We start from the raw sequence: 19,535 nt of genomic DNA, 5'->3' as shown, positions 1-19,535 counted from the left end.
CGCCCTCTAGTGGTAAAGGTTAGAAATACATGCGTGAACCATAACTAGAAAACTAGTTTTGTAAATTGATACGGATCGATATATTACCAAAAATGATATCGTTTGGTATCGTTAAGGAAAGTGATATCGATCCGTATCAATTTTGAAATCGATACCAGCTTAAAAAGGGCCTTTGATACGGAACCGATATTAACCTTCTGAGTTGTTATCACATCGACCAGTATCGTCATTTTGATATCGATCCGTATCAATTTTGAAATCGATACCAGCTTAAAAAGGGCCTTTGATACGGAATCGATATCAGCCCTCTGAGTTGATATCATATCGACCAAAATCGTCATTTTGATATCGATCCGTATCATTTTTGAAATCGATACCAGCTTAAAAAGGGCCTTTAATATGGCATCGATATCATTTTGATATTGACATCAAACTTGATATTGTAAATTGTATGTGTTGCAGGTTCCAAAGCCAGTCAGACAAACAATCAGCCTTCAAGCAAAGTTCTCCTGGTCAACAAATCATCTTTAATAATAAAAGAAAGAAACAATTGAATTTAACATTTTTGGTTGTGTCCATGGATGTATTTGTTTGATCACAAATAAAGTGTACCAAAGTTGAGAAACCATCCCATTGTGTAGATCGTGTTAGTCCATGCTCTTGGGGAGGGCGAAGTTGGAGCATCATCACAAGTTCTATGGGGATGAAGTTTAACTCGGAAATACACATGAAGTACACAATTAAATCGCGAAATTTTCCCGGCAGGATAGTCGAGTGGTTAAATACTTTGCCTGGTAGACGGGAGACCAGGGTTCGACTCCCGCTCAAGTCAACATTTAGAAACTCTACGGCGTGAGACTCGAACTCGAGTCTCCGGAACACCAGGCAAAAGTTTAACCCGTTCGACTACCTGTAACTCAACAATAATTCGGTTTCTTAATATATAACTTACTTTGCCACAACCAACATACCAGTCAATGAATACGACAAACGAACTTTCCAGGCTATAACAGATGATAGTCAAGTGGTTTACGACAATGCCTAATGAACTCGGAGTGCGTGTTCGAGCCCAGCCTTGGGGCTGATGAGAACCGCTTTTTCTTTTACCTGAGTTTTCTTTTTTCTTCAATGACGTCATCACCGAAACACTATAAAAGTCGGGCAAACGAAGCTGTCAGTCTTGCACGCCGCCTCTGACGGACGAGTCCTCTACCTGCAGCTCTGCACGCATTTCCACCAGCTCATCTAAAACTTCGATTATGTGAGTATTCTCTCTCTTAGACACAAGGTAAGTACAAATGACGCTTGCTTACTTTTAACATGGAGTTGTTCTTTTTGGCTTGCTTACAGCGTGCTAAGGTGCAAGCTAAATGTTGCACGTGCGTTGGCAATGGACGCCTTAAATTGCACCAAAAAACATTTATTTGCCATCTGGACGCCGGCGCTGTTCGCTCAAGGTAAGTAGACAAAACAATTCACGTTCAAACAGAATGAATCAAATTCACAATAATGCATATGCGTTTTAATTGTCTTCTTTTGTCTGCAGGTGAGAGTCTTCAAATTGAGCTGGAACTACCTATGCGTTTCAAAGTGGATACAAAAGTTAATGCTTATCTCTTTTCTGTCCACAGGCCTGCCTGTACCTGCAACACAAGGACCAGATTGACTACAAAATGGCAAAATTTCAGTTTTATATGAAATACATCTAATGAAGTTACTAAATCAAGTAATGGTCTTTTTCTTTGTCTGCAGGCTCCAAAATGGCTGACTTGGTGTGGCTTCATGAGACATTTGCAGGTCTTCTCTTACTCAACATGCCTACCAAATGTAGCATAGCTAAGCCAAACCGGCTCACAAAGCTGTAAGTTTAAAAGTAGAATACTTACTTTTTTTACCGTGTCTTTCAGGCCAGCAAGCTGTGGGTGGTTGGAGAGAAGTCCAGCGCTGTCCTGCTTTCATCACAGGTGAAACACACGCGCACATTCAGCCATGCACAAATGTTTGACAGTGTATGCCAGCAGGTGACACAATCACGATTCAAGTGGCAACAGGCGCGCTGAAGTCATTTAGCGTGTCTTCCTGCTTTTGTCCACTAGGTGGTGCCAAAGGACCGGGTTCTTGCCGCATGGATCTTCTGTGGTGAATAAAAGCTTATCTCCAAGGTTTGAACCTGTTGCAAATACAAACTGGATGAATCCAAGTACTTAACAGTTTGTTGTTCTAGGTGCAGGCCATCCGATGGAGTTGTGATCAACTTCCTGTCTAAAATGCAGCCAGGTTTCACACACTACCAAACCCTGTTGCATGTTTTAATTAAAAAAATACTAATAATAAATTGCCTTCTTTCTCCCTCTGGTTGCAGTTCAGTTCCAGTAAGAATGCTGTCTGGGACTTGGTCACCATGATCCTCCACCTGCAAAGAGAAATCTTCTCCAAAAAGGTCCTCAAAGCTGCCTCTACTTTCAGTACTGAGACATTCAAATAAACTTACAAAATTGACGCTTAATTGTTCCCCTCGTTTGTGTGCAGGTGTGTCCGTCCTGGCGAGTCTTTGCAACATTTCAGGAGCTTGGCCTGCTGTTGGTCGTCTGAGGTTTGAGTGCTAACTGCTTCAGCACAACTCTACAGTTAAAAATAAAGTCAACCAAAATGGAGTCATTGTGTCTGTTCCTTTTCATTTCAGAGTGCAGGTCCAAAAATTGAAGACGGCCACAGTTTGCCTTTAGCCACAAGTGCTTCTACTCCGTTGGCAGGTAAACGAGGTCCCTGAGCAGAGGCACCATTGGCTAAAGCCAAACTGTGGCAGGGCTTTCATTTTCTGGACCTGGATTTGCAACCTCTATTTACAGGTGGATCGACAAGGTGAAATGCTACTGTCATGCTACTTACCAAAAGCTTCAAGTCTACTTGGCTTTGGCTGAGCGTCTCTCTTGGGTCCTCACTGCCTGAAGAAGAGTCCTCTGCTGGTGAGAGATGACACATTTCAGCTTACATGTTCCAAAAGTCAAATGACTGTTTTTTTTTTTTTGTGTTCAGGGTGAAGTACCAAGAGTCTCCTGCAACAACACTCGAAGTGTTCTTGTTGCATCTTCATCCACAAGGTGCTGGAGCCCAATTCTGAGATCTGTGTGGGAGAAATATAAACTAAGATGGTATGATCTCAGAAGACTACTTTGCACAATCCTTGTAACTTTGTCTTTTGTTCATTTTTTCTTTTTCTCTGCAGGCAATAAGAAACATGAACAGCTTCCAGTTAATGCCGCTTTGAATACTTGATGCCAGAAAAAACTCTTCTTCTGCACTGGTAAGAAAGCATTGTTTGCACAAGTATTTGACTTAACTTTTGACTTACAAATCTCTTTTTGTCTTAGGTCCACACGCTGACTTGTCCATGCTTGTCCCACTGGCCGACCACCTTTTGTCTTGGGTCCACACTCTGACTTGTCCATTGGCCGACCACTTCTCCACACGGCCAGGAGCAGACTGCCATCCAACTTGTTTATGATTGAATGTTTACTCTGCAAAGGAAATAAAGTTTTATTTGAAAGAACACAAACTCAACTCTTCTTTGAAAACCACTAAAACTCAACTCTTCTAACATAAAATCAAACTTTCAAAAAAAAAAATTTTTTTTTTCCTGAATTTTTTTATGCAAATTTTTTTTCCTGGATTTTTTTTTTTTTTTCCTGGATTTTTTTTGGGGGGGGGGGAATTTTTGGGAGGAAAAAAACTGGAAAGGGGCGGGACTAAAACGAGAATACTGCATCATGATTCGCCAATTGCTTTGGAAGTGGGTGGGGAAATGAGAATAAATGGCTAGGATTGGTTGAAAGGTGGGCGTGGCTATGCAAATGAGGTGTTCTCTGATTGGTTGAATTTAAATTGGGCGTGGTTTCATCAATTTGAAGCATTCTGATTGGTCAGATGCGCAAATGCTGCATTCTGATTGGCTGTTCAAAAGTAGGCGTGGTTATGCAAATTAGGTGCTGTGATGTGATTGGTCAGACTGAATTTGGGCGGAGTTAGGAGGCGGGCAAAGTGGCACTTAGGTTTTCAAAAGCAGTTTTCAGACTTGAGATGAGCTTTGGCCTTCAGTTACTGCCATGGACGCTAGTCTTTGACTGTTCCACTCCATCTCACATGACTCAAAGTGACAGCAATGCAATTGCAGTCACTTTGAGTCATGTGAGATGGAGTGTAACATATCAAATACTTGTGTCCATGGCAGTGACCAAAGGCAACTCTCACCTCAAGACTTCAGACAGCTTTCAAACACGTAAGTCCCAATGTTGTAACCACCTAGCATGAAAGACATCAAATAAGTGAAGCATATTTGCTCATAAAACACAAAGACTTGCATTCCAGTTGAACAATTTATTGGACAGAAATCCAATTTGAAAACATTTGAGCAGTCAATGTTTGCGTGGAACTAATTTAGTTGCACACAAATATTGGTGATAGGTTATGCAGCTCAAGTGCTTGACAAGCTCACTTGTGATGTCACTTACTTCTAATGACACAAGTGCCACCAGGGGGAAGGTGAGCACATGCAAACAGCTGAATTCTCTGATTGGGACAAAAACTAAGTGCCAGGTACGGCACAACTTCAGCTGTTTGCATGTGCTCACCTTCCCCATGGTGGCACTTGTTGCAATTAGAAGTGACAGGAGAGGTGGGTGCACTCGCCTTGAAGTGAAATGTGACATTGCACATGAGCTTCTCAAGCACAACACTGTTGCATACTCACATCATGGGTCCAATTGCAGGCTGCTGTCCCTTGTGCATATCAACCAAGGCTGTTAGTTCACTCTGGTAACGTGACATTATTAATTTTCAACTATTTTCTTGACTGCTATAATAATGCACCGTTTTGTGACTACACTCTTACTTTTATTATGACTACACTCTTACTTTTAACACTTTAAAAGAGAAAATTACAAACTATCAACAGACCGAAATCCTAATACTAAGGTCAACTATAGAGGTAGAGGGAGGGTGCCCTCTGCTGGGGCAATCTTGTACTGCACCCATCCCAACTTCTATGTGGAGGACGTCTTTTGAAATTTTTGTTGTTTTAAAGTGTTAAAAAATACGCATCGCGTCATGAGACTGCGGATTATTATGACTGCCACAGAAATAGTTTAAGAATAAAGAACAGTTAAAAAAAATTAATAAAAGGCAACTACAATACGAGTGTGCAGTCAAACGTTAAGGTTAAATGTACATTTTCTTGGCACCAGTTGAAAAACAAAGTACTTTTTAAAATCATGTCTGAAAATAATATTGCGTCGCCTAATGGTTTGACCCTCTATTGTAACCAGAGACATAATGCTACATAAAAGGGAAAAAGAAGGGAATATTAGTACCTTTACAGAATATGTCGACGGTGAGATGTGCAGGTAGACGACCAGCGGCCAACGTGGAACCTCCCCATTGTACATTTGCTGTTGCGTGGAAAAAGTATAAAACAACATTTAAGTCAAACACTTTGGTTGATTCACGATTGATTGACAGCTGAGTGCCACATGTAGGCGTGCTAGCCACCTTTGTTGATATTGTTTACGATAGCTCGCAAGCTTCCAGTGACCTAACGAGTAACAACAAACAAACTAAAGAAGCTCGCGTAGTAATTATGCTCCTAAATTGTGTACATACGTGCATTTACAGATAAACGGCAACTGGTATTACTTACTCAGAACAGAGCTAGTAGTCACCGGAAGACCTGCTCAGTGAAGCGGTGTACGGTATCCGAGAAAGCTCATTATATAAAAATTCGCACAAACAGTTATAAATACCACAGAAGACCTATCAGACTGGTGCAAATATATAATCGTGCAAATTCATAACGAACAAACGAATGCCATCATAAAAAATAATTTATAAAAACAATAACAATAGATTAAGAGAAATAAAAATATTTACGCAATAAACCTATATTCACAGATGCAGCCATAAATTTACGAGTCAAACTTTTAGTCATTAGTAAATTTATCACAAAGATTGCCGACGCCGCATATTGTACTTCTGGGTTACGTTCCGAGTTCTTCCTCTGAGAGCTTTTCAACGTAACAGTTCTTCTATACATTTCAACGGGATTACATGGACAAGTTCAAACATTAACCTTCGGTTTCCGTGAGGACTTCTGGCCCCTCGGCTGCCCCGGTGCCAGTGTGAAATACATTCGCAAAGAGTGACTATGTTACCGGACGTGGCTCTTTGGGTTGCTTTGGCGTTCACGTGGGGCTTCGATCAAACCGAGGCTGTTACTTCGGACTCTACATACGTCGCTGCTGTCTACGAACACCGCGTGATTTTCAACCCGGACCCCCATATCCCACTATCTCGGCTGGATGCTCTTCATCACATGCGCAAGAATTTGGCCGTATACGAGGAGCAAGCCTCTCTGGCTGCCCAGCAGGTACTGCATTTTGCATTTGTGGAAGACCCCTTTGAAACGTTAAGTAAATATATTAATCAAATATATTTGACTTGAATATAAAATGTACCTTGTGTATCAGGGCGCCCAGATCATTGTCTTTCCAGAGGATGGTCTTCAAGGTTTCAACTTTAGTCGTTCATCAATTTCCGGCTACCTAGAGACCATTCCTGACCCCCAAAAGGAGACGTGGAACCCGTGCACGGAACCAAGAAGGTTTAATAATACAGAGGTGCACAAGGGTGTCATTTTTCATGCGATTAAACGTCTTAGTGGCATTTACTTGAACGTGTGTTTTGCGCTTACCAGGTTCAGCAGCAGTTGAGCTGCATGGCTCGCCGCCACAACCTTTACGTGGTGGCCAACATGGCTGACTTGCAGCCATGCCCCCTCCAGACAGACCCTGCGTCTTCTTGTCCCACAAATGGACGCTGGCAATTCAACACCAATGTGGTTTTCAGGTGAGAAACATCAACAATACTATCCACGGTGTAGAGACTCCAAAATGTTCTCACACAGGTCTGACGGACTGCTGGTGGCACGTTACCATAAGCACAATCTTTATTTTGAGGAAGCTTTTGACACACCGCCACGGCCTGAGATCATCAGTTTTGAGACCCCTTTTGCTGGGAGGTTTGGCCTCATCACCTGCTTTGACATCCTCTTCTATGAGCCCAAAGTCCCTCTGCTGGAGAGGGTGAGATGACACTTAGTTTAAATGATTGAAAAGAACCTACCTTTACAAAGATTAGATCGCATCGAACATCATTTGTTCATTTTAATCCTTCACTGTTATCTTCCAGGGTGTGCGTCAGATGATCTTCCCCACAGCCTGGATGAACCAGCTGCCTCTCTTGGACACCATCCAGTTTCAGCAGGCGTTCAGCCTGGGCGCTCAGGTCACACTGCTCGCCGCCAACATTCGCAGTGACCGCCTCATCATGACAGGAAGTGGCATCTACACTCCTTTTGCAGCCACCTCTCACCACGCGCAGAGCGGAGACCCTGAGGAGGGCCGCCTGCTGGTGGCCACAATCCCCGTGTTGGGTGCCCACTCAGAATACGGCCAAGTCAAGGAGACAGCCGTAGATTCAGGCTACTGTCACCATGACGACTGTCCTCTCTCTATGCCGCATTCATCCACCTTCACCTCCACCATGATGCATGATCCATTTAAATTTGCCCTCCTTAACGGAACAGAAGGCAACCTGAAGGTGTGTGATGGAGCTTTTTGTTGCCGCCTGCAGTTCCAGCGTTCTCCACAAAGTGACAGTGATGAACTTTACGCACTGGGAGCTTTTGCTGGAACGCACATTGTCAACGGGCGTTATGCTGTACAGGTACATTGCAAAAGCGAGGCTGACAAAAAAAAAAAGAGAGAAATATATTGCATGTTTACTCTAAATTATCTGAACATAGCACAATACTAACTAGTGTATTTATACTACCTACAACACAAGACTTTTGAGTAAGAAAAAAATGGAATCATACCACATACATGAACATGGCTGACAGTTATTTTGACCCACCAAACTGTGTTTACAGGTATGCGCGGTGGTCCGTTGCGCTGGGTCTGAAGCCAGCTCCTGCGGAAAGGAAGTGGAAGAGGCGGAGACAAAATTAGACTTTGTTCTGGTGGGAGAATTCGGGACCAAATATGTGTACCCATCAGTGCTGGTGAGCCGTTACGTCCTGGAGCAGCCAGAACGTGTCGAGAGAAGCACAGATGGAAAAGTGACCATGAAACATTTGAACACGGACGGAGGGCTGGTCACTGCGTGCTTGTACGGACGGGTCTATCAACTGGATAACAAATGACCTTCTGCCAGTCTGTCAGAGGGAGACAAAACATTAACTGTACAGTCAACTGAGAAGTTAGATGAGAGTTGTTTGGAAAAAATCATGAATAGTTAATAAAAACAAATATCTTTATTTTGACTGCTTTACAAACATTGCACCAAATAGTTTTCATCCCCTTCAGGAAAGGTGCTTATTCCTGAAAAGGCAATATTTAATAATTACTCACTCATGCACATACTCACTCAAACATCAAGTCGTTGGGGCTGCTGATTCCGTAACAATCCTTCATAAAAAGAAGTTGAATGCACTCCTTATTCTAAGCATTCATTCCGGTTCCTCTCAATTCAAATTCATACAAGCTTCAATAGGAACCTCTCTAGTGGTTCGCCAAGATCTGTGTCAAGGTTTTCTGAAGATCTAAAAATATAACATGCCCAAAAGCAAGGCTTGTCATTCACTCACCTGGTCCCATTTAGAATATGCAAGTTTGTGTTCATTTGTCCTTTGATATTCTCTTCACTAAAACGTTTGGAAAGTATTGAAGGTTCCTACAATTGCGATCAGAGAGGCGATATTAATCATCAGGTAAATCCCTGGTGAAAGTCCAGGTAGCAAATGCCTGCCACTGGTTCCTCAAAGAAATGTAGTGTACTGCTTCTGTGAGCGAATAAAGTAAGCATTGCATTATTTAAAGGTCTATCAAAAAGATGGTTTCATTTAATTTAGTTTCTATTTGCATTTACCCCCTTCTTTTGTTTTTTCTATGTGTCAGTGATCTGTTAAGGCTCCTGAGTGACACACTGGCCTTCAACGCTACGGGGAGTGGCCGCAGTCCTCAGTAGGTCTCTGAATCCGAGTCGTTCAGTTCTTCATCGGTCGTGACGCTGGAGGGGGGGCGCTCGGGTCTGCAGTAAGTCGTGCGGTCCGGCCTTAGAGGAGGAAGGGTGTCAAAGGCCACGCCCTTCGCGACGTGATTGGACACGGGGTGATGGTTGATGACCGTGTGAGGGAGGGAAAACACGGGCAGAGTTGCTATGGTGACCATGGGCGAGGCGGGCATCATGGAGTTGAGGATGAGCGCCAGGCAGTCGGCCACGTCGCGGGTGGGGGCGCAGGCCAGAGCAGGTGTGTAACCTAAAGACGGGCGAGGACGTGAACGTGGAGGAACTGTTTGTTTCAAAGTGGATGCTCACCATTCTCATCCACAGCTTGCACACTTGCTCCTTTGCCCAGAAGTTCCTGGACAACAACCGTTAAACCGTTTTTGGCTGCAACGTGAAGTGGCCTGCGAGGAAGGGTAAGAGAAGATAAAAACAAAAAAATTAGTGGAAAGGTGAGGAAGAACATCTGCTGTGAGTTCACAGAGACATACGTGCGCAGAGAGGCGTTGGTGCAGTTAATGAGATTCTTATCTCTGATCTTCTCCAGGATCAGCAAGGCACACGTCTCATGACCCTGACAGAGACAAAATGGTTCACCGTTAGCAAAGTGCCATATTGCGTACTTAGCACATTTGATGTTTGATGGAATTTGGGACAAGCCGGTGGACAGAGGAAAAAAAAAAATCATTCACTATGATTATTGTAAACCGTTATATTGACTACTATAATGAGTTACCTTGCTACAAGCCAAGTGTAAGGCTGTGTTCCTGTCGATGTCCTGCAGAGCAAAGTCTGCCTTGCTGCTGCTCACCAACACCTCTGCAACGCAACACAGTTACATAACGCAGCTCGCAAAGTCAAAAAGGGGAACATCGTGTCTGTACTGACCGACGGCGTTGGTTTGCCCGTTGAGAGCTGCCATCATCAGCGGCGTCCTACGTGTGTGCGTGTCCGCAATGTTGGCCTGAGCTCGGTGACTGAGCAGCAGGGAAATGCATTCGACGCGATCTGCGAAAGCGGCGGCGTGAAGCGGGGACCTGAATCAGCGCAAACATGGTGAGTGGTGTCACAACCAGATTAGCAATTAAGTACATTTTATATGATAAATTTATCATCACTTTATGCCTCTCACCTGCCCTTGGAGTCGGTGGAGTCGATGATGTTTGCCCCGAGGGAATCGATTAACATCTCGGCGACTCCTTCGTTGTCGTTCATACTGAAGCACACAACACCCACAGTCACTGGCGCCTGTGACCGCATCAGGAATTCGTGAGCATAAATGGAACTATTTGCTTACACTGCGCAGTGCAACGGGCTGAACGTGTTGCCTTTTATCTTCCGGAAGGCTTCCTGCTCTAACAACAACTCGACACAAGCATCACATCCTAAAGTGGTAAAAAAAAAAACATGGTAAAACTTCAAATGTGATTTCTTTTAAGCTTTCAGCTTCTAGATGAGCTTGAGTACCGCTGTAGCAGGCCCAGTGTAGCGGCGTGTAGCCTTTGTTGTCAGTTTGCTGCAAGAGAGCATTGGAGGTGCCGGGTGCCTGCAGCATAGCACCAAGGACGCCCACACGACCACAGGCGGACGCCAAGTGAAGAGGGGAGAGGCCGCGAATGTCCTTCACACACGCGTTGGCCCCTCGCTGGAGGAGAGCCTCCACACATTCCTCCTGGCCTGTCACCGCCTGTGTCGACATAAAGTTCAAATGTTAAACGAGCACTTTGGCGATACATCCTAATAGGATAGCGGCACCAGCGCAATATGTTAGAATGATTCCACACCAACTAACGTGATTTATCTCACCCCTCGGTGGAGGGCCGTCCTGCCCCAGCAGTCTTGGACCTGAACATTGGCTCCTTGACTGAGCAGCGAATACACACACTCAGTGTGTCCATTCAGCACAGCCAACATCAGCGGGGTCCTTCGTATTAACACACGTACAAAGCATGCCTATTAATTTGGACTCTAGTCAAAGTGTCAGCATTAATCTTTTTCAAAAGAAAGCCAGCATGACGAAATAATCCTTCCATAACTCACTGCTTGTTGACATCCATTGCGTCCAAATTGATGTGCTGGTCATTGTTGCTCATGAGGAGTCGCAGGCACCCCGAGTGGCCATTTATAACTATGACACGCGGAATAATGATTGGATCAAAATAGAACACAACTGAATGAATGAATACAACCGCACGGATGAAACTATTAGCATTTATTTATTTGTTTTACCTGCAGCATGTAGAGCCGTCATTTTGTGGGAGTAATCAAAGGCCATAGGTGAGGCGCCGCGGTGCAGTAGCAGCGAGACACACTCCTGGTGACCTCTGGAGCAGGCCAGGCTGAGAGGGGTGCGGCCTTGAGGGTTACGCACGTCCACATCTGGCATGGAGGACAAGAGGACTTCTAAGGCTCCGCAGTGTCCGTGATAAGCCTGGTTCAATAAAGAGAAAAATCATCTGATATTTTTGCCAACTAGTATCAGCCAATTAATCAATAGAGCCGGAATCATGGATCACAAAAAAAAAAAATCCTTGCTCTCACCGCTAAGTGGAGCGGACTGATTTGCCCGTGGCTCTCAGAGTCACTTGGGAAGTCTGTTCCTGAAGACTCCATTAGCTGAAAAAAAAATGGTAGAATGGAATATAACTGAAGTCAGATCCAGGAATACATTCCAACGTTATACCACAGGAGGAAGACTGATTAAATAGACTTTTCCAGTCATTCAAAACCACAACTAAATAGCTTAGTCTTGATTAGATTTTGTTCAACCATACTTCCCTTTGTTGTGGCATTGCTTTTTAGTTAACACTTGGAGCAATTCCTCATCTGTCCAACAGATGGTGATATTTCACAGACCCTCAAGAACTTGATAAAGTATTCTTACCACGTCAAGAGGCGTTTCACTTGCCATCTAAAGAAAGCACAAACAAACCCTGAGATTAACTTTTTGGGGGACACAAGGCAGTTTATATTCATTTCAATGAATAATTTGAAGTTGTGATGCTTTTTCTACACACTGACTGAGATACACACCAGCTCCAGTGAGAGTGTGCGGCCATAGGCTGATGCATAGTGGACAGCACTGTACCCCTGTTGGTCCCTTACACCTGGCTCAGCATTGTTCCTCAAAAGGTATTCCACACATCTATGACCATCCAAAACATAAGAACTGAGCAGTCTAGCAATGAAGACGTGTGAGGTGTTTAATTCGATAAGGTACTTTGCATCGGTGTCGGCTGCAGCGGCGTAGTGCAGGGGGCCGCAGCCTCTCTGGTCCAGCTCATTGACGCTTGCCCCGGAGCCCACCAGGGCAAACACACAGTGGTAATTACAGTTGGCTGATGCATAATGAAGAGGAGTCCTGTGATGGTGAGGGGGGGATGGCGTCACTTATTGAGCAAGTTAAGATTTTTTTCTGCACTCATTTAGCTTTGGTTTTATTTCTACCACAGTCATGTCTAGGCAGGATTACGGTTATTAGCTTACCGTCCATAGTTGTCTTTTTTGTTAAAGTCTGCGCCAACGTTTAGCAGCAGATTCAGGCACTCCAAATTCCTGAACAGTTAAAAAAATGCTTTCTATTAAATGATTATTTTAATTATCATACGCACTCCAAAAAAGATGGACAAAATAAGGACTTACCCTCCAGCTGCAGCAGCATGTAGACAGGTCCTTCCGTAATCATCGGGAGTGTCAATGTCAAATCCTGAGACAAATAAGCTGTCAACTACGGTGATGTCAAAGGTGTCAACATGAATGTACCTGAGGACAGCAGCTTCCTGCAGCAATCGGGGAAGCCGGTGAGAGCTGCCAGGTGTAGCGGGAACATCCCGTGAATACCTCTCCTGGAGTGATAAAGCAAAGAGAAGATATGGATGGTAAAAAGACAGACATGGTACCTTGGGTTTAGCACATATTCAAACAGTCTATCCTTATTTGTGTTTTGGTCAGAGTAGCTGAACTGTAGTAAAATGACTGACTTGGCAAGGCAAGCTCTGTGCTTGACGAGCGCTGTGATGATGAGCTCGTGGCCATAGCGTGCGGCGATGTGAAGGGCGGTGTTTCTGTCCCTGTCCACGCAATCAATCTCGGCTCCTGCAGAAACATAACACATCAGACACGCTGCTCCTGTTACAACAACCAACCAATCATTTGGCTTACCATTTTGTATGAGGGCCTGAGAGCAGGAGAACCTGCCATGGGTAGCTGCCATATGGAGGGGCGTCTTTCCATCCTTACTCTGCACAGATGGACAACAGCATTGTGGACATAAATATGAAAGCTCAGTACAGTATCAGCCAAGTTGGCTCAGGTTTTGCTCCTGTAATGTGATGGAAAACTGAGCTATGTGTGAATATATATGTCATGCCTGCAGGGAGCTCACCCGCATGTTGATGTGGGCCCCATGGGCCAACAGTAGCTCTTGGCACAGTGCCCCTTGGCGTGAGGAGGAGGCAAAATGGAGGGCAGAGAATCCCCTCTCATTGACCTAGAGCAAAGGAACAAATCCCCAAATTCAAAACACATACTTAGCAGGTTTCATTTTCAACACAAATGCCCGCACGCACACACAAACCTGGTTGACGCCAGCCCCCGCCTTGATGAGCTCGCTGACCACCACATCCTGGCCGTTATAACACGCCAGGTGGAGTGGAGTGTTGCCGTAGGCATTCACGACGTTCACCTAAGAAAAACACATTGTGCGGACTTTAATATCTTTCCGGCGTCATCGCTTGGTGGGAACCACTCAAAGTGCTGACCTGGACCCCCAAGCCCAGCAGGTAGTGTACAGTACTACTCATCCCGCTGGAAGCAGCTGCATGCAGCGGGGTGTAGGCCTTCTTGTCCTTACAATCCACCTCAGCTCCACTGCTCACCAGTAACTTAACGACCTCAAGGTGACCTGCAACACACACGCAAAATATTGTTTTTGTTCATGCAAATATGTAGGGTTTAATTTAAAGCACTGCTGCACTAGCATAGGCTAATGATAAACTTACCCATGTAGGCAGCCCAGTGAATGGCCCTCCTATCCTTCTTGTCGAATGCATTGATGTTTGCGCCTCTGGACAGCAGCAACTTCACCATCTGGAACCCAAAAGTAAACAAATATCCACATACAAATGAAAGTCCTCTGTAGTGAAGGAGAAGCCAACCTCCATGTGTCCACTAAAGGCAGCGTGGTGCAGAGCAGTTCGTCCTGCCCGGTCCGACACGTTGACATTGCTAAGCAGCGGGACTAACGCTTCGGCGCAGCGCACGGCCTTGTTGCTCGCCGCTACGTGAAGCGGCGTCTGCCAGTTCTTGTCCCTGGCGTTGACATCGGCGCTGTGCTTCAGCAGCACGGCCACGGCATCCTGCGCAGACAGTGATCACGAGGAACATTGAGAGGATATCAGAAATGTGGGGATGTTGATCAAGCGGAGAAAGAGGAGACGTGAACGTGTGTTTAGAAAATGATTACCTCGCTGCATGAAGCCACCGCACGGTGAAGTGGGGTCAACCATTTGTTATCTTTGGCATTAACTCTGGCTCCTTGGAAGACAATAGCAGATTACAGCACCTTCATTAAATCCAAATTATTTAAATGTTTAAAAAACCAAAAGGGCAGATCTGTTTGGTTCAATGACTGGGAGTGGGTGCGGTCTATTGAGCCAATGGTGTCCGGGGGATTTAAAACTCCCTTGAGCCACGTTGAGGTGGCTTTGGAGATTAAAATAGCCCTGAAAGTTACCGCACCTGTTACTTGCTCTGACCAATATTGAGGAACAGGGCAGCACACACATAGGCACGAGTGTGCTCTAGTGTACCACCAGTGCTGACGCCACGCCCCCACGTGTGTAACTGACTGACAGAAAGCCGAGAACGTACAGACGGACCTTTCTCAGATGATTTCAAAATCACTAGCAGCGTCACCCGTTGCTGTGACACCGTGTCACAAGGCAATGAGTCGACAGCACTGGAGCATGTGACCATAAAAGATGGAAAATAGGACATTCCGCAGAATGATTTGCTAAATAGTCATTTGAGTGGCTTAATCGCATTTCATGGATCATCTCAGCATTGCAGCTGAAGTTCAACATGTTTGAAGTTTTGCCTGAAGAACTGACTTTGAAATACTTGCAATGAGGCATTTGCGGTGGTTTACCTGAGAGGATGAGCAGCTCAATGATCTCAGTGTCACCCAGGTAGGCTGCAGCATGTAGTGGTGTCCTCTTTTCAGTATCCTGTTACGCAATACACACACAGGTGCATATGCACATTATATAGGGACTATTTTTTAAATATTTTGGTCATAGAGAGCTAATATATGGTCCTCCATTAGATCGTGTTCGACTCTGTAGGTATGACTAATGCTTCTCTGCGAGTGTCTAAAATGAACTCCAGCTACACAAAAGGCATTGTCAACACTCAATTCACTTAGTCGTGGCTCCCCTCCATCATTCCACCCCGCCGCAGCACCCCCCTCTCAAGCAGCAGAGGGCAATCATCAAAGTGGGGATATAAACAAGTGTCATGTGACGGCAATAGGTGTGTGTGTGTTTTGGGGGGGGGCTTGCTGACTCCAGGAAGAGCCTTTGTGATGACCCAAGCAATATTGACCATCACAGAGAAAACCAAGGTTAGAGCAGAATCAGGTGGATAATATATCGCAAATAGATAGCAGTGCTTGACTTACCTGAATATTGACATCCTCTTTCTTGAATATGAGGGCTCGAACTTCCTCTGGGTCTACATTGAAGATGGCTCTGAGCAAGGATGGCTACACCAAGAACAACAGACAGTAGTTATTTTCTGGCTGTTATTACCTTCATTATTATTTTCAGTGAGCGTTACACAACAGCCATCTGTTTAAGAGTAGTACCACAAAAATATTCCAGGTGGGAGGTCACAAATGTTTACACATGCCAGATTTGTTTATGGCAGAGAAGCAGCTGCTGCAGTGTTGTCGGAAGCACACGTCATGTGAACCTGACAGGTTGTGAAAGGTCCTCAAATGCTTAACACGAGCAATTATTTGTTGATTAAAAGTACACACTACTCCATCGTGCATTCTGGGTGCATAGCAATGTTTCAACACTGGGTTTAGGAACTACAATGGCCTTGGCTTTAGTGATAATCTCTACAAACCAGGATTCATTATACTGCTGCTAAAATTAGCATGAGCGGAAGTGCACTATATTTTTATGCAATACGGTCAGTCAGTCTACTTACATAACTAATGTCACGTTTCAACTCAGGTGTGACAAACAAGTAGACTTGACATCTCAACCAACATTTCCATTCACAAACTGAGTCAGCAATGGAGCCAGAAAGACACGGTCATCTCACCTTGTCCTCTAGGGCATCAGCCCTTCTAGGGGCATGATGAGATCTGCGGTCTAGGGTCGATTTGGGCTGAGGAGGCGGGGGTGAAAACGAGGGCTCGTCCTCCTCCACCTCCTCCAGCACCACGATACAGACACGACTAGCCCGCTCCGACCGCATCGGGAAGCAGCCGACACGAATAAAGCAGTCCCCCTCTCACAAAAAACACACTGTTCCCGCTAACATATGTGCCCAGGGGTCACCGACAATTCCCAAAGACATTGCCTCTTCCTTAGAAACAACCGGTGCACATCTTGAGGAGAAATCCAAGCACTTCTAAAGCTCTGCAGCACGCCTCCTCTCCTCCTCGCTTGCTGCCGCTGTAAACAGAAGCGGCAGAGACAGCAGGGAATTCCTCTGCGTAATGGTGTCGGCAGGCAGCATGCGGCAGAATGACGGCGCTGCCTAGCGGCCGACACAAAGGTACAAGTCCTCCCGGGAACGCTCACAAAAGAGCACCGGTCGGTGCATGCGTGGGGATGCAATGCGCTTTTCAGCCAGACTGCTGAAGCCAGCTTTTTCCGGAGATGAGGCCAAGGGGGTGAGAGAGGCACTGAGTGGGGAATGGAGAAGGAGGGGGGTTGGTCAGCTACCTAAAGCTCTCCTGAAGATGAATGGAGAACAAGAGGCAGAGGGCAATTGCAAGGAAGCCAGCTGCTTTATTAAACAATGTAAACACCAGGAAAGATCCAAATTCATATTGGCAGATTTTGCTGTCTACAAGTTCCAAGTACCACGTTTGAGTATCGCTGAGTAGCACAAATCAGCAAAACAGCGCTAATGAATCCCAGATCAACGCATCTGTGTGTCCTGGTATTCCCTTTGGGTGTATTATCAGTGGGATTGCTTCAAAAGTCTCCTCATTAGGAAAGAAGAACAAGCAGGCTCTGTGAGAGACTGCGAGGGAAGCTAACAAGACCAGTCTGTGCGTGTTGTTGTGTACGTGCGTCATTCTGCCTCATATTCAACACACATCCTGAAAGAAGCAACCCTGCCAAACCGCACAAGCCCATTAAGTGAGCGGGAGCGCAGATGAGACAAACAGAGGAGGCCCAAATTATGAGTGGAATGGAATCACCCTCTGGCACTAATACATGAAGTAGCAAAACATAGAGAGCCGGTGTCAGTAACATGAGCCCAAAACGGGAGTTCTGTGAAAACGTGTGGCTAATAGTGTACAATGACCTCTGCTCTGACCCTGAGCCAACATGCACTGTGGGTAATGTAATCCTAGCTGGGACTCCAGCAAGTTGCACAATGATGAAGACACACCAGGTATGTGTTGAAATCAAATACTTTTAGAATACATTCCTGTCCGGAGTTATCGGATAAAAAATTACTCATTCTTTATTAATCAATTACTTAATTACTGTTCAATTAAAACATTAAAACATTCCCAAACTTTGAACATTTTTCTCCTCCAATTCCAGAAACTGCTCCATCTCAAGAGGCTACAATCTCAAAAGGGACACAAGTACATGTCGCCCTCTAGTGGACAAACATCAACCCGTCGTGACAGTGACATTCACCCCTGAGTCAGTTCCGGTTCTTCCAATGTCTATTTCCAGCTTTGTCCGGTTTTCTGTCAGTAAATACCACAGAGAACAATACTGAATAAAGATGGGGAAATTAGTCATGCAATCTTCCGCCACTTTAATACATACCAGCTGTCTGGAGGAAGCATCTCACATGAACAAGTTTTGATGCCACTCGCAACTAAAGTGAAGTTGTGCTAAAATCTGTTACTAGGTATTAATAATAATTTCACAAATACAATATAAAGGTATCCCTAAAACACCCACTCCTAGCTGCCACATCAAGACAGACACACAGCTGAAACCCGTTGTGATGACAAAAATCAGATACATAATCATATAGGAACTATGTTTATGCTTCTTGTTGTAAAACTGTAAAAACGGATGCCCCGGCGGTTTTCATTGACAAAGGAACCATCCATACAAAAGAAAAGATTCAGAATACTGAATAATTGTAGTATTTTAAATAAATTTGGATTTTCAGTGATTTTGAAGTGCCACAATCCAACAGTCAGACTAGCGTAAAAATGTTCCTTTGTTAGTAAATATCTGTTCACTCATTTGTTTACCGTTAGCCGCTAGCTTTTCAAGCTAGCGCTCGTGTACTGAATTGATGAACAGCTATTTGTTTTTACGCCTACATTTTTTATGTAATAAAACATGCGTAAGCGAGCTTATTCGCGTGAATTATCGTATTATTCACAGCAGCAGGGAGCCTGTGCGAAGGCGTTCACTGCGTAATAAAAAAGCAAGCTAGAAGGTCTGAACTTCGAAGAAAAGTACAACTAGACGTGTGGTTAATTTCAAAACAGTAATAACGTGACAGTACCTGATCTTGTATCTTCATCACAGCCATAACCCAAGTGTTATGGAAAAGGAATATTGTATATCGACCCGGTAATTATTCAAGACTAACCTAACCGGGGAAAACACTGAATGAATTCGGAGCCCCCCTACCCCACACAAACGCCCCCCAACTTCCTTCCGGCCACGGACTGACCACTACTCCACGGCATAAGACGAAAACTTGATACATTTTCTGAGTTTGTAGTTGACTTTCTTTTTTTTTTTTTTTTTGAATAAGCGGAACTCCTTACAACCAACTTCGCCACCACTTTATCCTTATTACATTAATCACGTCAGGGCCAATTACCAAATCCACGACCAGCCGCTGCTAAACACTCATACATATTTTTAATTCATTAAATGCTTAATTAATGGTCTCTAAATAAAATTTGAAAAGTAAAAATACAGTACCGTACATTTATCATTTTCCAATTTGTTAAATTCTACATACAATAAAACCAACTGTGAATTATAAACGAATATTCTGACCTTTTTGAAGCTTTTTTGCGACACTATTACGTCAATCACTGGAAGATATTTTCCGGAAGTGACGTATAATTTCAGTTCATTCCTACAAAATAAAGTAAGAATTGGGGTAGTTCTCGGTTTACGACCGGGGAAATATTGTATGGATACTACACAGAATTGTTGCATCGTGCTCCCAAAAAA

At 44.5% G+C, this 19,535-nt stretch overlaps 4 protein-coding genes and 1 long non-coding RNA gene across 22 annotated transcripts in view; 4 read left to right on the top strand and 1 right to left on the bottom strand.

The window, feature by feature from the left end:
* snx13 (sorting nexin 13) overlaps nucleotides 1–628 on the top strand; it is a 25,834-nt gene extending 25,206 nt beyond the window's left edge. For all 3 annotated transcript variants that reach the window (XM_088365350.1, XM_088365352.1, XM_088365353.1), the window contains one exon: nucleotides 463–628. The gene's annotated coding sequence lies outside the window, so the exon portion shown is untranslated. The remainder of the gene's footprint in view (nucleotides 1–462) is intronic.
* Nucleotides 563–19,535, bottom strand: ankrd28a (ankyrin repeat domain 28a). Of its 3 annotated transcripts, none has more exons than XM_088365347.1 (39): nucleotides 19,356–19,535; nucleotides 15,797–15,880; nucleotides 15,266–15,344; nucleotides 14,582–14,652; nucleotides 14,274–14,474; nucleotides 14,118–14,205; nucleotides 13,878–14,020; nucleotides 13,694–13,801; nucleotides 13,502–13,606; nucleotides 13,279–13,357; nucleotides 13,098–13,212; nucleotides 12,880–12,962; nucleotides 12,760–12,823; nucleotides 12,604–12,672; nucleotides 12,338–12,478; nucleotides 12,151–12,262; nucleotides 12,002–12,028; nucleotides 11,659–11,733; nucleotides 11,347–11,548; nucleotides 11,158–11,245; nucleotides 10,924–11,041; nucleotides 10,585–10,804; nucleotides 10,415–10,502; nucleotides 10,250–10,333; nucleotides 10,006–10,154; nucleotides 9,854–9,936; nucleotides 9,609–9,691; nucleotides 9,430–9,521; nucleotides 8,102–9,370; nucleotides 7,928–8,022; nucleotides 6,952–7,795; nucleotides 6,743–6,867; nucleotides 6,507–6,606; nucleotides 5,367–5,444; nucleotides 3,353–3,518; nucleotides 3,047–3,124; nucleotides 2,890–2,963; nucleotides 2,492–2,622; nucleotides 563–2,413 (listed from the first exon to the last, which is right to left on the bottom strand). In XM_088365347.1, the coding sequence occupies exons 1-29, from the start codon at nucleotides 19,518–19,520 to the stop codon at nucleotides 9,072–9,074; spliced, it is 3,315 nt and encodes a 1,104-aa protein (XP_088221473.1). In that variant the 5' UTR covers nucleotides 19,521–19,535; the 3' UTR covers nucleotides 563–2,413; nucleotides 2,492–2,622; nucleotides 2,890–2,963; nucleotides 3,047–3,124; nucleotides 3,353–3,518; nucleotides 5,367–5,444; nucleotides 6,507–6,606; nucleotides 6,743–6,867; nucleotides 6,952–7,795; nucleotides 7,928–8,022; nucleotides 8,102–9,071. The 3 variants fall into 3 exon arrangements, with proteins under 3 accessions (XP_088221473.1, XP_088221475.1, XP_088221474.1); XM_088365349.1 differs by lacking the exon at nucleotides 19,356–19,535 and adding an exon at nucleotides 18,850–19,007; XM_088365348.1 differs by lacking the exon at nucleotides 19,356–19,535 and adding an exon at nucleotides 16,450–16,969.
* Nucleotides 1,169–3,556, top strand: LOC148379882 (uncharacterized). 13 transcript variants are annotated; one of them, XR_015855043.1, is made up of 14 exons: nucleotides 1,169–1,288; nucleotides 1,351–1,457; nucleotides 1,632–1,676; nucleotides 1,753–1,797; nucleotides 1,908–1,964; nucleotides 2,097–2,139; nucleotides 2,225–2,277; nucleotides 2,363–2,440; nucleotides 2,530–2,593; nucleotides 2,684–2,753; nucleotides 2,850–2,966; nucleotides 3,037–3,152; nucleotides 3,227–3,304; nucleotides 3,372–3,556. XR_015855043.1 is itself a non-coding variant. In XM_088365370.1 (13 exons), the coding sequence occupies exons 2-7, from the start codon at nucleotides 1,391–1,393 to the stop codon at nucleotides 2,374–2,376; spliced, it is 309 nt and encodes a 102-aa protein (XP_088221496.1). In that variant the 5' UTR covers nucleotides 1,169–1,288; nucleotides 1,351–1,390; the 3' UTR covers nucleotides 2,377–2,440; nucleotides 2,530–2,593; nucleotides 2,684–2,753; nucleotides 2,850–2,966; nucleotides 3,037–3,152; nucleotides 3,227–3,304; nucleotides 3,372–3,556. The 13 variants fall into 13 exon arrangements, 1 of the variants encoding a protein (XP_088221496.1); XR_015855039.1 differs by having other exon boundaries at nucleotides 2,097–2,162; nucleotides 3,037–3,101; XR_015855038.1 differs by having other exon boundaries at nucleotides 2,097–2,162.
* Nucleotides 4,206–8,368, top strand: btd (biotinidase). Of its 2 annotated transcripts, XM_088365359.1 has the most exons (7): nucleotides 4,206–4,276; nucleotides 6,260–6,418; nucleotides 6,519–6,668; nucleotides 6,746–6,897; nucleotides 6,956–7,133; nucleotides 7,240–7,776; nucleotides 7,982–8,368. In XM_088365359.1, the coding sequence occupies exons 2-7, from the start codon at nucleotides 6,365–6,367 to the stop codon at nucleotides 8,252–8,254; spliced, it is 1,344 nt and encodes a 447-aa protein (XP_088221485.1). In that variant the 5' UTR covers nucleotides 4,206–4,276; nucleotides 6,260–6,364; the 3' UTR covers nucleotides 8,255–8,368. The 2 variants fall into 2 exon arrangements, with proteins under 2 accessions (XP_088221485.1, XP_088221484.1); XM_088365358.1 differs by lacking the exon at nucleotides 4,206–4,276 and having other exon boundaries at nucleotides 4,709–6,418.
* Nucleotides 9,974–11,577, top strand: LOC148379880 (uncharacterized). The gene is made up of 4 exons (XR_015855050.1): nucleotides 9,974–10,173; nucleotides 10,262–10,386; nucleotides 10,463–10,510; nucleotides 11,353–11,577. It is a non-coding gene; the product is annotated as an uncharacterized LOC148379880 (long non-coding RNA).

This window comes from Syngnathus floridae, chromosome 21 (genome assembly GCF_059516105.1).
Source record: "Syngnathus floridae isolate MCC-2025c chromosome 21, RoL_Sflo_1.0, whole genome shotgun sequence".
NCBI lineage: Eukaryota > Metazoa > Chordata > Actinopteri > Syngnathiformes > Syngnathidae > Syngnathus > Syngnathus floridae.
This window is presented reverse-complemented; position numbering and strand designations above follow the sequence as displayed.

Bases quoted from the DNA above. Each gene is read 5' to 3' on its own strand.
- btd (XM_088365358.1), top strand. From the start codon at position 6,197: ATGTTACCGGACGTGGCTCTTTGGGTTGCTTTGGCGTTCACGTGGGGC. The intron at 6,419-6,518 runs GTACTGCATTTT...CTTGTGTATCAG, and splicing joins CCTCTCTGGCTGCCCAGCAG to GGCGCCCAGATCATTGTCTT. The intron at 6,898-6,955 runs GTGAGAAACATC...GTTCTCACACAG, and splicing joins AACACCAATGTGGTTTTCAG to GTCTGACGGACTGCTGGTGG.
- ankrd28a (XM_088365347.1), bottom strand. From the start codon at position 19,520: ATGCAACAATTCTGTGTAGTATCCATACAATATTTCCCCGGTCGTAAA. The intron at 12,263-12,337 runs GTACCTTATCGA...GGATGGTCATAG, and splicing joins GCAGCCGACACCGATGCAAA to ATGTGTGGAATACCTTTTGA. The intron at 9,522-9,608 runs GTATGTCTCTGT...CCTTCCTCGCAG, and splicing joins ACCAACGCCTCTCTGCGCAC to GCCACTTCACGTTGCAGCCA.
- LOC148379882 (XM_088365370.1), top strand. From the start codon at position 1,391: ATGGACGCCTTAAATTGCACCAAAAAACATTTATTTGCCATCTGGACG. The intron at 1,828-1,907 runs GTAGCATAGCTA...CGTGTCTTTCAG, and splicing joins ACTCAACATGCCTACCAAAT to GCCAGCAAGCTGTGGGTGGT. The intron at 1,965-2,096 runs GTGAAACACACG...TTTGTCCACTAG, and splicing joins CTGTCCTGCTTTCATCACAG to GTGGTGCCAAAGGACCGGGT.